Source organism: Anser anser (assembly GCF_964211835.1).
Source record: "Anser anser genome assembly, chromosome: 4".
Taxonomy (NCBI): Eukaryota; Metazoa; Chordata; class Aves; order Anseriformes; family Anatidae; genus Anser; species Anser anser.
The window spans coordinates 35,138,273-35,150,951 of record NC_139724.1 but is presented as its reverse complement, the minus strand read 5'-3'; the positions used below and the strand labels follow the sequence as shown (position 1 = coordinate 35,150,951).

Here is a 12,679-nt window from a genome sequence, read left to right as displayed (position 1 = left end):
ACAGCAGGTCTGGTTTCTTTACACCAGCAGAACCCAACAAGCTGCAGTACAACATGCCAAAGAGGATGCATGGCCTGATCTTTAATATTCACCAGCAATGCCATCAGCAAGGATTTTTGCCCTGCGCAGACACAAAATGCCAACATTCCCTTCCTTAAGAAAAGAGGTGGGCAAGCTTGCTGTGAGCAATGCAGTTTCTGGCCTCTGGGACTTGTTGGGAGCATAAGTTGTGGCCCCAAAAGCAGCTCCCATCCCAGCACTACCAGTGGTTTTCCACATTATGGGAGGGAGGATCCCCGCCACACCATGTCTCAGCTCCTGCTGAGCTTCTGCTGGCAGTGCTGTACTTGTCAGTGCTATTTTTCCTTACTGAGCCTCTGAAAGTTTGCTAGCTGATGCCTTAACTTAATGTAGCGGTGAAGAGAAACTGCCCAAGCCCGTCACAGAAATGGCCACAAAAAGGAGCATCCCTTGCTTTTCTCTGGGATTTACGCATCTGACTTCTGCAGTACGAACTCCTACTATTTAAAGGTTTGGCTCATCAGATTTCTTCTAGGACCTATATACTGTTGTGCCATCTCTTTTCCAAAATGTTGGGGACTTCTCCTTCAAAAGGAAGCAGCCAGAGAAACGCTCTTTTAACTATTAGTTCAGTGATTAATTCATTCAGTAAGGGATATACCAAGGGAATTTGAAACCAACTTTCCCACCTTCCAGGATCATGTCTTAAAAATAATGTTTTAGGCTGTTCCCCATAGGAAGCTGTTCATTTTAGAGTTAAAAAAAATATTTTGCTACATACATCTCTTGCTTCTTGCACCCGTTTCAAGCAGAACTCTTTTAGTTTCCTGCTTTCAGTTGTGTATAATTTTACTAATTTAATGTTCTGGACTGAAATTGGCCATGCATATGCCTGCCTCAGGTTGAATTAGATTAGAAAACTTCAGCTAAAAGTCTTTGGTTAAGTCTTGAGAGAATTTTTTCCCCTTTGAGTTAAATAAACACTAGTAATTTATTTATTTATTTATTTATTTGGTGGGATTTCTGTTACTTTGCAGTAGGAACCTGAAATGTCTCATAACTTAGGGTCTTGGATCAGGCAGTCTTTTACCACGTCTTAAGAAAATCTTCCCAATTAATATCTCTCTGTTCTCCTGAATCCCTAGATCACTTCTTCAACTGCAACAAGTGAAGCAAAAATCCAAATCTCTCACTACATAATCCTCTTATCATCCCTACAACCCATCCAACCCGATCAATACAAAAGGAAGAAATCACATGGGAAAAATAAGGGATAACAACTTAAAGGTTTGGTTTTGGATACAGTTTTTAAAGCATGGACCCAAAGGGCTCAAATTACGATTTCATACAGACTATCTTAATTTTAGGATTTTGCAACTTTTAGAATTTAAGTTTGCAAGCTTAAGAACGTAATTGCAGCATCTAACTGCATGAAGTTCAACAAGGCCAAGTGCCGGGTCCTGCACCTGGGCTGCAACAACCCCAAGCAGAGCTACAGGCTGGGAGATGAGTGGCTGGAAAGCTGCCTGGCCGAGAAGGACCTGGGAGTATTGGTGGATAGTCGGCTGAATATGAGCCAGCAGTGTGCCCAGGTGGCCAAGAAGGCCAACGGCATCCTGGCCTGTATAAGAAGCAGTGTGGCCAGCAGGTCGAGGGAAGTGATTGTGCCCCTGTACTCGGCTCTGGTGAGGCCGCACCTCGAGTACTGTGTTCAGTTTTGGGCCCCTCGCTACAGGAAGGACATGGACGTGCTCGAGCGAGTCCAGAGAAGGGCGACCAAGCTTGTGAGGGGTCTGGAGAACAAGTCTTACGAGGAGCGGCTGAGGGAGCTGGGCTTGTTCAGCCTGGAGAAGAGGAGGCTCAGGGGCGACCTCATCGCTCTCTACAGTTACCTGAAAGGAGGCTGTAGAGAGGTGGGGGTTGGTCTATTCTCCCACGTGCCTGGTGACAGGACGAGGGGGAATGGGCTAAAGTTGCGACAGGGGAGTTTTAGGTTGGATGTTAGGAAGTACTTCTTTACCGAAAGGGTTATTAAGCATTGGAACGGGCTGCCCAGGGAGGTGGTGGAGTCACCATCCCTGGAGGTCTTTAAAAGACGTTTAGATGTAGAGCTTAGGGATATGGTTTAGTGGAGTACTTAGTGTTAGGTCGGAGGTTGGACTCGATGATCTTGAGGTCTCTTCCAACCTAGAAAAATCTGTGAATCTGTGAATCTGTGAATCTTTTAAGTGTTATTACATATGCAACACTCATCCTATAAGAGTGTTTACCTGTCACAGGAATTATGTGGTGTCACATATATGACAGAGCTTTAAAGATTTATTTACCATGGATATAGCTTACTCAAGCTGTAACTATAGAATACTACCTTTGATTACAACTACTACGCCATGAAAGTAATGGATTAAAAAAACACATACGGTAACTTACACACAACATAAAATACATTGGTTTACTGTATACCCCCCTTCAGCCTGTTTTTTGGCATTTCTGCAATAAGCTGAACAGTTGAGTGGTTGCGTGGCCATTTTCTTATCCCTCAGTTCACATCTTGGCGTTTGCTTAAACCCAATTAAAGCAATGGAACATATGCATGATCCATGAAGACAAACAGTACACTTAATTAGATATATAACCTGACCAAATGAAGGTGGTCAAATATTTCCAGCCTTGCATATGCCTAACAGGAAGTCAAACTGTGTATTTATTGGGGAGGCATTTTGCTCTGCATTTACGCAATCAGAGGTGCCTTTAACTGCTATTAGCAGCAGAGATTCTCATTTGTTCCTCGTCTTGTTTACAGGCCTTCAGAACAAGAAAGAAAACAATATAATGTATCATGGCCTTCCAGAAACCTCATGGCTTCCTTTTATTCACAGTAGTTAAGAGTAAACGGAAAATTCATTTAATGCAAAACAAAGCAACATAATTCTGCTAATGCCAACCTCTACTTTCACTCTTTCTTAACTGTTCATTGAAGAAAAATGCTAAACCCCTATGGGTAGCATACTGGCAAGGGACCCTCCTAATTACTTCTTGCCCAGGGACGGGAAATGACCTCTCCAGACACAATATGAAGAAATAACACGAAAATCTTGGCCTAGTGTTAATAGAAACACGATTCTCTCAAGCCAGCAGAAGGGAAAGTAATTTTCAAGCATCTCCCTTTCATTCTGCATCAACTAATAGAAGTCCTAAAACGCCAGCGGGGATAAAATACTCAAAAAGTTATATCAAGTGAATTTTAGGGAGGTCTGATAAACCTTGTGGCACAGAAATAAAGGCCTGTGTAGGACCAGCCTTCAGCAATTCCAGAGCAAAGCTTCAAACCAGTATATTTTCACAAACGGGAATAGATGTAAAATGAAGCAGTAAGGTTAAACTCTACTACAGACAGACAAGGTAAATGCAGTGAAAAAAATGAGGTAACCTACTTCCTGAAGTAGTGATATTGAAGATGAAATAAAACTAAATGAAACATGGGCACTGAAAAATTGTACAAGATGCAATTGTACAATTGCACTTGTACAAGAATTGCACTGGAATTGTCATTGACTACTTATGCTTTTTGCCCTGCTTGTTTGAAAAACCGTTCTTAGAGTTGCTCATGTTTTACCGAGTTTGCTAGATTCAATCTTGTTTTGCTCACCTGAGAGATTAACCTGTCAAAATGACCCTGAATTCCATACAAGAATATTTATATATATATATTAATACTGCATGACAGTTTTGTTCTCAATCTTCAATCTTTCAAAACTGTTTATTAGGTTTTGTGCTTACCTGAATGTTTTCTATACTGAACTGTATTGGTTGACATGTACAATTCCAGTAATTCTCCTCTGATCTTATGTCAAAACTGGGAAAGAGTTGCTTTTATTAAACTTAGAATCACAAAATAACTTATGTTGGAATGCATCTCTGGAGTTCTCAAGTCAGCCCCCTGCTTGCAGCAGGGCTAATGCCTGGAGCAATGCTGGAGGCTTGCTGCTCGGGGCTTTGCCCAGTCAAAATTTAGAGATCACCAAGGATAGAGACTCGCGTCAGTATAATTCTGCAGGCACCTACTTCAAGTCTTGCAAAACAAAACTCACAATTGGTCTCAAATTCTGGAAGCTGCTTCTAGCTGAAGTATCAAGACGACTAGCAATGTACATACACTTTTATTTCCAAGTGGGATTGACTTCCTTGTCCAATAAACCCTCCCCCCCAACTGATTTCTTCAGAAGAGGGAAAGCTAGTTCTGTGTTCAAACTTTTAGGTCTGCATTTTCCCAGAAGAACTGAACTCTTTAAAGTTCACGTTTTCAGTTAGCTTTAGCTACAGATACTTTTTTTCTGTGGTAATTCTTTAATGTCCCAAGTCATAGTGGAAATGCTTTCAACAAGGAAAATGGTCTGGCAATATATTTTCAACCACATGCAGTGAACTGTCAGTTCACTGAGGGGGGGAGGGAAGAAAACAACAAAAAATGAACAAACAAAAAAACCACTCACAAACAATCTTCCTGCTTTGGGACCACATCTTATATGCATTAATTATTTAGGAATTCTTATATGAAAGAAAAAATGTTAAAGATGGACAGAGACAAAGCATCTTCTCCAAGAAGTAAACACTTAAAAATGCTTCAGGAGATTGAGTGGTAAGTTATTTTTTTGTTCATTCTTGTTTTGTTTTGCTTTTCCTTCAAGAGCATCCATATCCTATTGATTGTGTCTCATTTTTACCTCTAGGAAAAATACCTTCTGGGATGAGCACATGACGTGACTGCAGTTTGACTGCCTGTGTATTCATTTACGTTATGACTTTACTGTCTTGGAATAAACACTAGGCGAATGGAACAGAAATTAAATTATACTCATCAAAGGCAAAGCACTAAAACATAAACTTAAAATATGAAGGAACACACATACTCAGAAGGAATGGTTCCTTGGTTGATCCTTCTTTTCTCTGAATGTATCATAAAAGAAGTTATGTTTCATTACTGAAAAAACATTTTGGCTTCTTTCATGATTGCAAAGAAGGGTAATTAAGACTGTCAAGAAAACTCATTGAACAGCTGTATATTCTTAACAAAAGCACTATTATATGACTGCTCTGAAAAAAACTGGCAATTTAAACATTCACATTTCCTTGAAGCTAGATATTTTTCCAAGCTCCAGTAGATACCAAAAAATGTTTTTTCTATAAATCTTGGTAGTGTATCAGTCATATTTCAAGCCAGCAACTTGTTCCCAGTTTGTGAATGCATCCATATACTTAAGAAGAGGATGGTGCTAACATAGCTTTGCCAACTGAAAACTGAGTCACTGAAAAATCTTTTTAGCTACTTCTTAAACTGGGATTAGCTGAAATTTTCTTAGACTGAAAACCAAATAAAGAAGAGTAATCCTTCAAGTTTGCATTGAAAAGGACCATTAAGGAATACTTACTCATCAAAGATCAGGTCTGGAGCAAAGTAGAGGAACTGGCTGTTTGTATGTTTATATGATCTCCAACTCAAGGCAAACGATGACAGACACATCCACGAATACTGAATTAAAGTAATTTGGTCCTCGAGAGGCAAGTTTCTAAATCCTAGAGATCAAACCAGAAAATACCCATGAACTATGTTGTGCTTTATAAGGGTTGGTGAAACCAGCACTGAAAATACATCACTTGGTATTTTTCTAGTATTAAAGTCAAGAACAAGAGCAACATTCCTACAAAGTACATTTCTGAAAAAATGAAAACATAATTTTTGATTCCAGTGACAAAACACGTTTTCTTCTTAAGAGGCTATTATTCAAAATGAAAGCTTTTAAAATATCAATCACAAACATATGAAACAAACATTACATAAATCAAAAAAACAACAATCTTCTCTTAGATGTTGATGTCATTCCCCCCATGAGGGTTTTCAACCAAGCCCACAGACTAAAGATGCAATTTGTCAGGCGAATAGTTCATTAATCTAGAAGACTTAATGGAAATTTCACCAAATACCTCATGGTCCTACCTGGAAGTATCTTTGCCCACTTTACCACCTGAATCATCTGCTTGCCAGCCAGGCGGTTTAAGGTGGAAAGCAGGTACTCTGCTGTGTCTGGTTTTGAACTGTCGTATCCTGCATACACAACCTCCGGTTCAATGCTTTCAAGGATTTTAACAGGAGAGGGAGTAAGTGCTGGTGAGATAGCAGACATGTGGGGGACAAGTGCTGTGTTTACAGAGGGCTCAGTTACTGGAGCGATGTACGTTGTCCCTTCCTCGGGGCTTTGGGGTGGCGGCTGCTGCCGCTGCTGTGGCTGTTCCTCGTGCATCCCTTTCAATTTCCCCAGTTTTTTGGACTTTCGGGCTGTGAAGATAAGCAGCACAAAAAACAAGTCAGTGTAGAAACTGTGAAAAGCCAGCATAAGCCTGGCTTGACAGGAAATCAAAGCAGAAGTAGCATCTCAAAAGTTTGCAAGTGAAATGTGCACAGAAATCACCAGGACCTTAGGAAATACCTCACTGCCTGCAGCATTGTTACGCTGGAAAAAGGAACAGAAGAAACATTTAAATTCTTTTTTTGTTGTTGTTGCTTTAGTGTGCATCTACAAGTGTCAGGGTCCAGTAACCTGCATTTCTATCTGTCTCTACACAGATATGCATAAAACACCCCAGTTACTGCAGTAGGTGCTGATTAAACATTTCAGAAGTTTATTTGTGCTATAGCTTAGATGAATCACTTATCACCTGCAGGTTTGCAATTCATGTTCTGCATTGCATTTGCTAATCAAAAGAAACCTCCCTGTCAATGCCTAAAATTAGCAGACCTGGAGCTCTCCTAAGCTTTTGAGTCCTTGTACACACCCTGGCTGCGCCTCAACTCGAAATGCAGTCAATCCATTTTGAACAACCTAATCTAGTCAAATCCCTTTGGCTTTGCTGCTTTGATACTTTCTTAAGATCCTTGTCCTCTCTCTTGGCTAATTCTGAAACAATGCTACAAATATGCACTCAGTTAGACAAAAAACACGGAGCCTCATGCAACACTTCTCTTTCACTGCTATCAACATTTCTCTTAATGATTAGCCTTCCTCTTTTCTTTCTTTTTTTTTTTTTTTTTAAATTATTTTTCCCCTTTAAAGCTATCCCTCCCTACTTTTCTTTGCTGAGTATTCTTGGAAGACAACAACTCCAGCGTGCTTCCACTCCTGGCAGAGATGCCAGCCGAACCCTGCGGGTTGCCTTCCCAACATTGCCACATGAAGCACAAATATCTAAGTAGGCAGAAAGTCCTGCTCCCAACCCAGCAAAATTATCCTACAGTGTGAGGAAAGAACAGGAAATAAAAGAATAAACGTAAGACAATTAAGTAAAAAAAAGAAAGGGAGAGGAGTCCATCACCCACTTCCTTCCAATAGCTCATTGACTGTTCTTAATTTTTTTGAAGTCTGAGCAGTATTTCCCACTGATTTCTATAGATAGTTAAAATATTTATTCATTTTATGTTCTGAACATATTTTAGGTTAAGCTTTTGTCCAGATAAAAATATATTTCTGCAAAATGCTTCTCTCCTGCTCAGTGTACGATATATCCAGCAGAGGCGGTGCAGGCTTGCTTCACATCACCTACCCTGATCCATTTGCTCCTTCACTTTCATGGTTTCTACCTGCAATCAGTGTCAACCCCAGAGGCTAAGCTCGCCTTAGCTGCGTTATGTGACACTGGAACAAACTCCCTTTTTGACTTTGGCTGTTTTCCATGCCCAGAGCTCACATCTGGAGAAACAGGAATTGTCAGCAGGGATATACGCTGAGGAAGAAGAGAATCTCCCAACAGCGGTGCTCCTTTTATCTCTGTTCCCAGCACCAACTAGGAGGAGAGAGACGGTGCCCTGCCGAGCAGCACAGCTTGAGGTTTTAGGGCAGACAGGATCCCTGTGATCGTGTGATTTGCCTCGAAACCAGCGCAGGTCATACATATCAGTTCCACATGAAACACAGTGCAATGTGGAGACAAAATAACAGCCTCACATTTAAAACCCTATGTAAGGTATCAGTTAACTGAAAGCTTTCCCTGTACATTCAGATGGACTGAACATGGAGCAATGACAAGGAAATGTTAAGTAAAATAATCTTTAAAGTCAATAAATAATGAATTAAATATAAATGATTGCAGCTCTTTCAGAGTAAGTTCTCTCAAATACATTTTCTTATCTATTTGTACACAGCTAAAACTCTTGTCTGGACTCTTAAACCCTTCTGTCTTAACTATTACAACATCCTTTTTGCTGGCATCAGTAAATACAAGTTTATCTCGGTTGTTCTTAAAACACCCATCTTAGTCCATCCCTCGTCCCAAGTCCATCTTCTCAAGTCTTTTTCCCCTCCATCATCAATTCCTATGCCTCTTTCCTTCAATATAGCTCCTTTACTGCAGTCTCAGGATCCTTTCTGAGCAGCCTCCACTTCACCTCACCTCTCTGCTCCATTATTGAAATGTTTACTTCCACTCCAGCTCAGCGCCCCGTGCTGCTCCCTCCTGGTAAGTGTTCAAAGCAAGCGCTCCCTGCTGCTTCTCACGGTGTCCCAGATTCCCCACAAAGACCCACAGAACTACCTCAGTACCCTTTTACAAACTCTTCAAAACCCAGAATTTAAGAAAAACCTTCCGAATGGCAGCACGGCTGCTGTCCTGAGACTGCTGCTGGTGCCGGGGGCCATTAGTGCTTGACTGTTTCCTTGAAATTGGGGCTGCCTGCCCAGACCCACCGGCTGTGCCTGAGCTCGTTGTGCTGCAAGGCAGGATACAGACGCCCAGCGCTCAGGACAATGCACACCCAAGCGCAACAATAGCCTGTTGTTTCCAACACTTCCTTACCGGCACGGTACCTTGAACTCTGAGGAGCTGGCTCATCCCAAGATCCAAAAGAAAAGCTTGTTTGTTAGGGAAAACCCAAGAGACCGCTACATAAAATAGCAGTGCTCCCACTCATATGCAGGATCTTGAGGGTGCCCTGTCAAACAGGTGCTCTTTGACTGTCATCGTCAAAACATGAACACAATCCTTTGCTGCTGCAGGAGGTATTGAATCCAGCAGGAAGTGCAGAATCTGAACATCAGTTTGGTGTCATTTCCATCATACAATGACGGAAGGTTTCTCCTGGCTGATTTCAGCATCGACACAGCCAGGAGATCTGCAGAGATCATCAGAGATCTTTGTGTAACTTTCATAACTTCTCCTTCAGAGAGCTGAACACCATTTCATTAACTCGTCTACAGCATGTATTTCTGTTTTCAATAATTTCTTAATTTATCTATGCCTGCAAATATCCAGACCAACTGGTGTGGGTTGAATTTTTTAATAAAAGGATTAGATATGCAAATAAAAATGTGCTAGAGCTAATAAAATTTAATTTAAAATTCTGTTGTTCAACTATGCACATATACTTTACAAAAACTTCCTAATTATCTGAAGTATTAGCACGGATTACATAGAGAAACACTGGAGTTACTATCATGAAGGTTATAAGGAAGAGGTGAGACAAATGTCTGTCAGGAGAGGTTTCACTAAAACTGCTTCTGTCTCAAGAGACAGGACAGATGAGAAGATCCTTCAGCCTCCCTTCCAATCCTATTTCTTACTTTTCTATTACTAAGCTCTTAAAAAAGCTCATTCAAACAATGAAACACGACTGAAGGATTTTTCATCCTCTGGTGCATCAAGTTACGTGGATGCTGACATCCATTCTTCAAGATGTAATTTCCGTTCTTAGTACCCAAAAAGCCATTTTACGATGTTGCAGCTGATCAGACATTTTGTTAAAAAGGCTTTTTCCTCACTCTGCAAAATAAAACGGGGGGAGTTTCAGACAGGCGATGCAGACAACCATGTTAAATTTAATTTTGAAAAGTAAGTGAAAATGCTGTTGTTCCCCATTTGGTGCAGTTGCACCTACAGGATGACGTACTGGTGAAATCACTGTGAGCGTTAAATATAGTTCACATTTATCTTAGAAAGGCAAAGCTGAACTTCCACATTTTTCAAAAAATAAAAATAAAAAAAATCCCCAAAGCAAAGCAACGATGGCCAAGTTCAGCAGAACACTTGACGATGAGTTATCAGAGTTATTGGCCACTGAAAAGAGAGTTTAAAAATAAGCCCGAAGGAGTGAATAGAGATTAATGTTTGCTGTTGTTATTCATTAAATTTTATCAGGCACTATGTTTTTTTCTGTTATCAAAACAGGACTAAAAATAAAGAACTTTACATATCTTTCATGTTTGCAGAGGCAAAAAAATGCATCCTCACTATAACTATACCAGAATAAGAAATGCATTGGCTTACCAACTCTATCAAGTATCTAGCAACACAGATAACTGATTACATATTTATTAAAACAGCATTTTCTATGTTCTATTCTCTAAGAGTTTTTCATTAAAAGAAAAAAGAAACAGCATTCTTCCATGTATAATACTGGCATAAAAATGTGTTTTAGTTTCATTTTCTTCCATTATAATGCCTTTAAAATGAAGCTGAGAAAAACATTACTGTTTGACAGTCGTGTTTACAGTGAAGAAAACTGTATTTTTCATTTGGCTTCACGCCAGCACTCTAGCTCAACTGGTTTGGTAACTCCCACAGAAACCAACAAGTAAAGATTAAATACAAGCGCAGAGAAGTACGTACTCCGAGCCTGCCTTGTGAAAGTGTTTTTCACATTTGCTCTCTAATTGGAATACCAACTAGAAAACCGACAAAGCCACCTCTGAATCAGCGGGGAAAAGCCACGCTCATCAGGACTTCTGAGCAGAGACGTCTGAGAAGTTGCAGGGTCTCCATGCAGACCAGGGATGGGGCATTCACACTGCAGAGGTGAAACCTGTCAAGTACTTAGGGTTGGGATAAGACCTTCACTGAGATGGCAGTGCTGTCAGTGACTTCTTGCCCCTTCTGTCCAGCATTACTGCAGACATGATATCATAACCCCTGTGTTTTTAAGTAATCTGAGCTGGAGTAACAGCTGAAGAAAAACAAACAATAGTGAAAGACTAACTGCAGGTATACCTGAGGTTAACACCTTAAATATCCGACACATTTTTTGTTAAGTATTTTAGGAGGTCTTGCACATTACACTACAATCAGACACTGAAGTAAGGTGAAGCAGCTGAAAGGTCACGAAGTTGCACTTTGAACAGGCATGTCCAACAGACCTTCCCTGTAGCTCTACCAGTAAACTGTAGTATAACAGAGAAATAAGTAAGCAATAGGTCAGACTGAAAATAACACTCTCTGTTCCCCTGGAAGGAATAGGCAAACGTTTACCTGGATTTCATGAGCAGGCCTTTGCCCAACTTTGCCCAAGTCCAAAGGAAAGCCTTCAAATTCTGCAAAGCCATCTGTTGTTCCTCGTGCTCGAAAACCTCAGTGAGAGCACGCCTCACCTCGAGCATCGGTGTTCTTCATCCTCAGCATCAGTCCCACCTGCGTCCAAAGGGCCAGTGGTGCTCCCACAGAGGCACTGAGGAAGCCAGACGCTGCACAAAAATCACTGTAACACAGTCTTAAGCACTGGTAAGACTGTAAAGTAGATGGGTATCTTACTGCTGTCTCATACTTACAATCCAGCAAAAAGACTGGGCTTAATCATTTGAAAACAGCTATTGTCCGGGGACTGGGGTGGATTCAGATTTGAATCCACCAGATTCATCAGATTTGATGAATTTGATTCAAATCCATTCAGATTTGAATCCGCCAGACAGCTGGCTCCTGAGCATTGACCTTTCACTTGTTAGACTGCTGTCAGAAAGTCAAAGCTGGGAGTCCTATGGTTTTCTGATTGTGAGTTTTCAGGTGATCAGTAAAACATTCAGCAGTCTTCTGGTCATCTACAGCATTTATGCAGCTGCATATCACATAACAGGAGATTAACCGGATATTAACCTATTGTAAATTATTTTCTGAATAACATTGATGCGAACATCAGCTACAAATCCACAGCATTCCCAATTTTAAGAGGTTAAGTCTGAGGTTTTAGGTTAGTTACAAGACTGCTAAGCTACTACATGAGACCATAGTAAACGTACACGTGCTATAGAAGTTGGGTTTAGAGGGAGCTAATCTATTCCCTCTACCCCAAGGAGTATATGTGAATTAAATTATGAACTCCAAACAGCCCCAAATCTGATATCTACTCTTCACAGGCTCAAAATTAGTATTGTTAGTAAAGAAATGGGATCCAAAAATGCCAAAGAACAAAATGCTATCAATAGTAGATAAAAAAAAAATAAATTATGATATAACTCAGCAGTTATTTAACAGGGTAACAGTAATTTAACAGTAGTTGCAGAATTGTAGTAGTGTTTGAATTTAGAAAACAATCTAAAATGATCCTTAATTTCAAACTGGTATCCAGAGCTCTAAAGCAAAATCAGAAGTTAAAAAATAAAAAAAAATAAAAAAAATCATCTATAGTTCTGTGTAGGTATATGCGAATTACCATGCTTGCAACCGATAATTCCCTGGAACCAGATTTTTTTCTTTAAGAGATGATAGTCAGATCCTGCCTTTTGCCTATCAAAAAACAATTGTTATTTGTAAAGCTGAAGTCATGATACAGACAACTAAGCCAGAGCATTATTTATCATTTCTAAAGCTCTGCCAGTGCCAGGACCAAACTGATCCTGACCCAACA

At 40.3% G+C, this 12,679-nt stretch overlaps 1 protein-coding gene across 4 annotated transcripts in view; it reads right to left on the bottom strand.

The window, feature by feature from the left end:
• NR3C2 (nuclear receptor subfamily 3 group C member 2) overlaps positions 1-12,679 on the bottom strand; it is a 203,338-nt gene that overhangs the window by 29,497 nt on the left and 161,162 nt on the right. For all 4 annotated transcript variants that reach the window (XM_083833622.1, XM_083833624.1, XM_083833623.1 and 1 more), the window contains exons 5-6: positions 6,017-6,355; positions 5,451-5,595 (exon numbers count right to left, since the gene is read on the bottom strand). In XM_083833622.1, the coding sequence (XP_083689748.1) occupies positions 5,451-5,595; positions 6,017-6,355 (484 nt within the window). The remainder of the gene's footprint in view (positions 1-5,450; positions 5,596-6,016; positions 6,356-12,679) is intronic.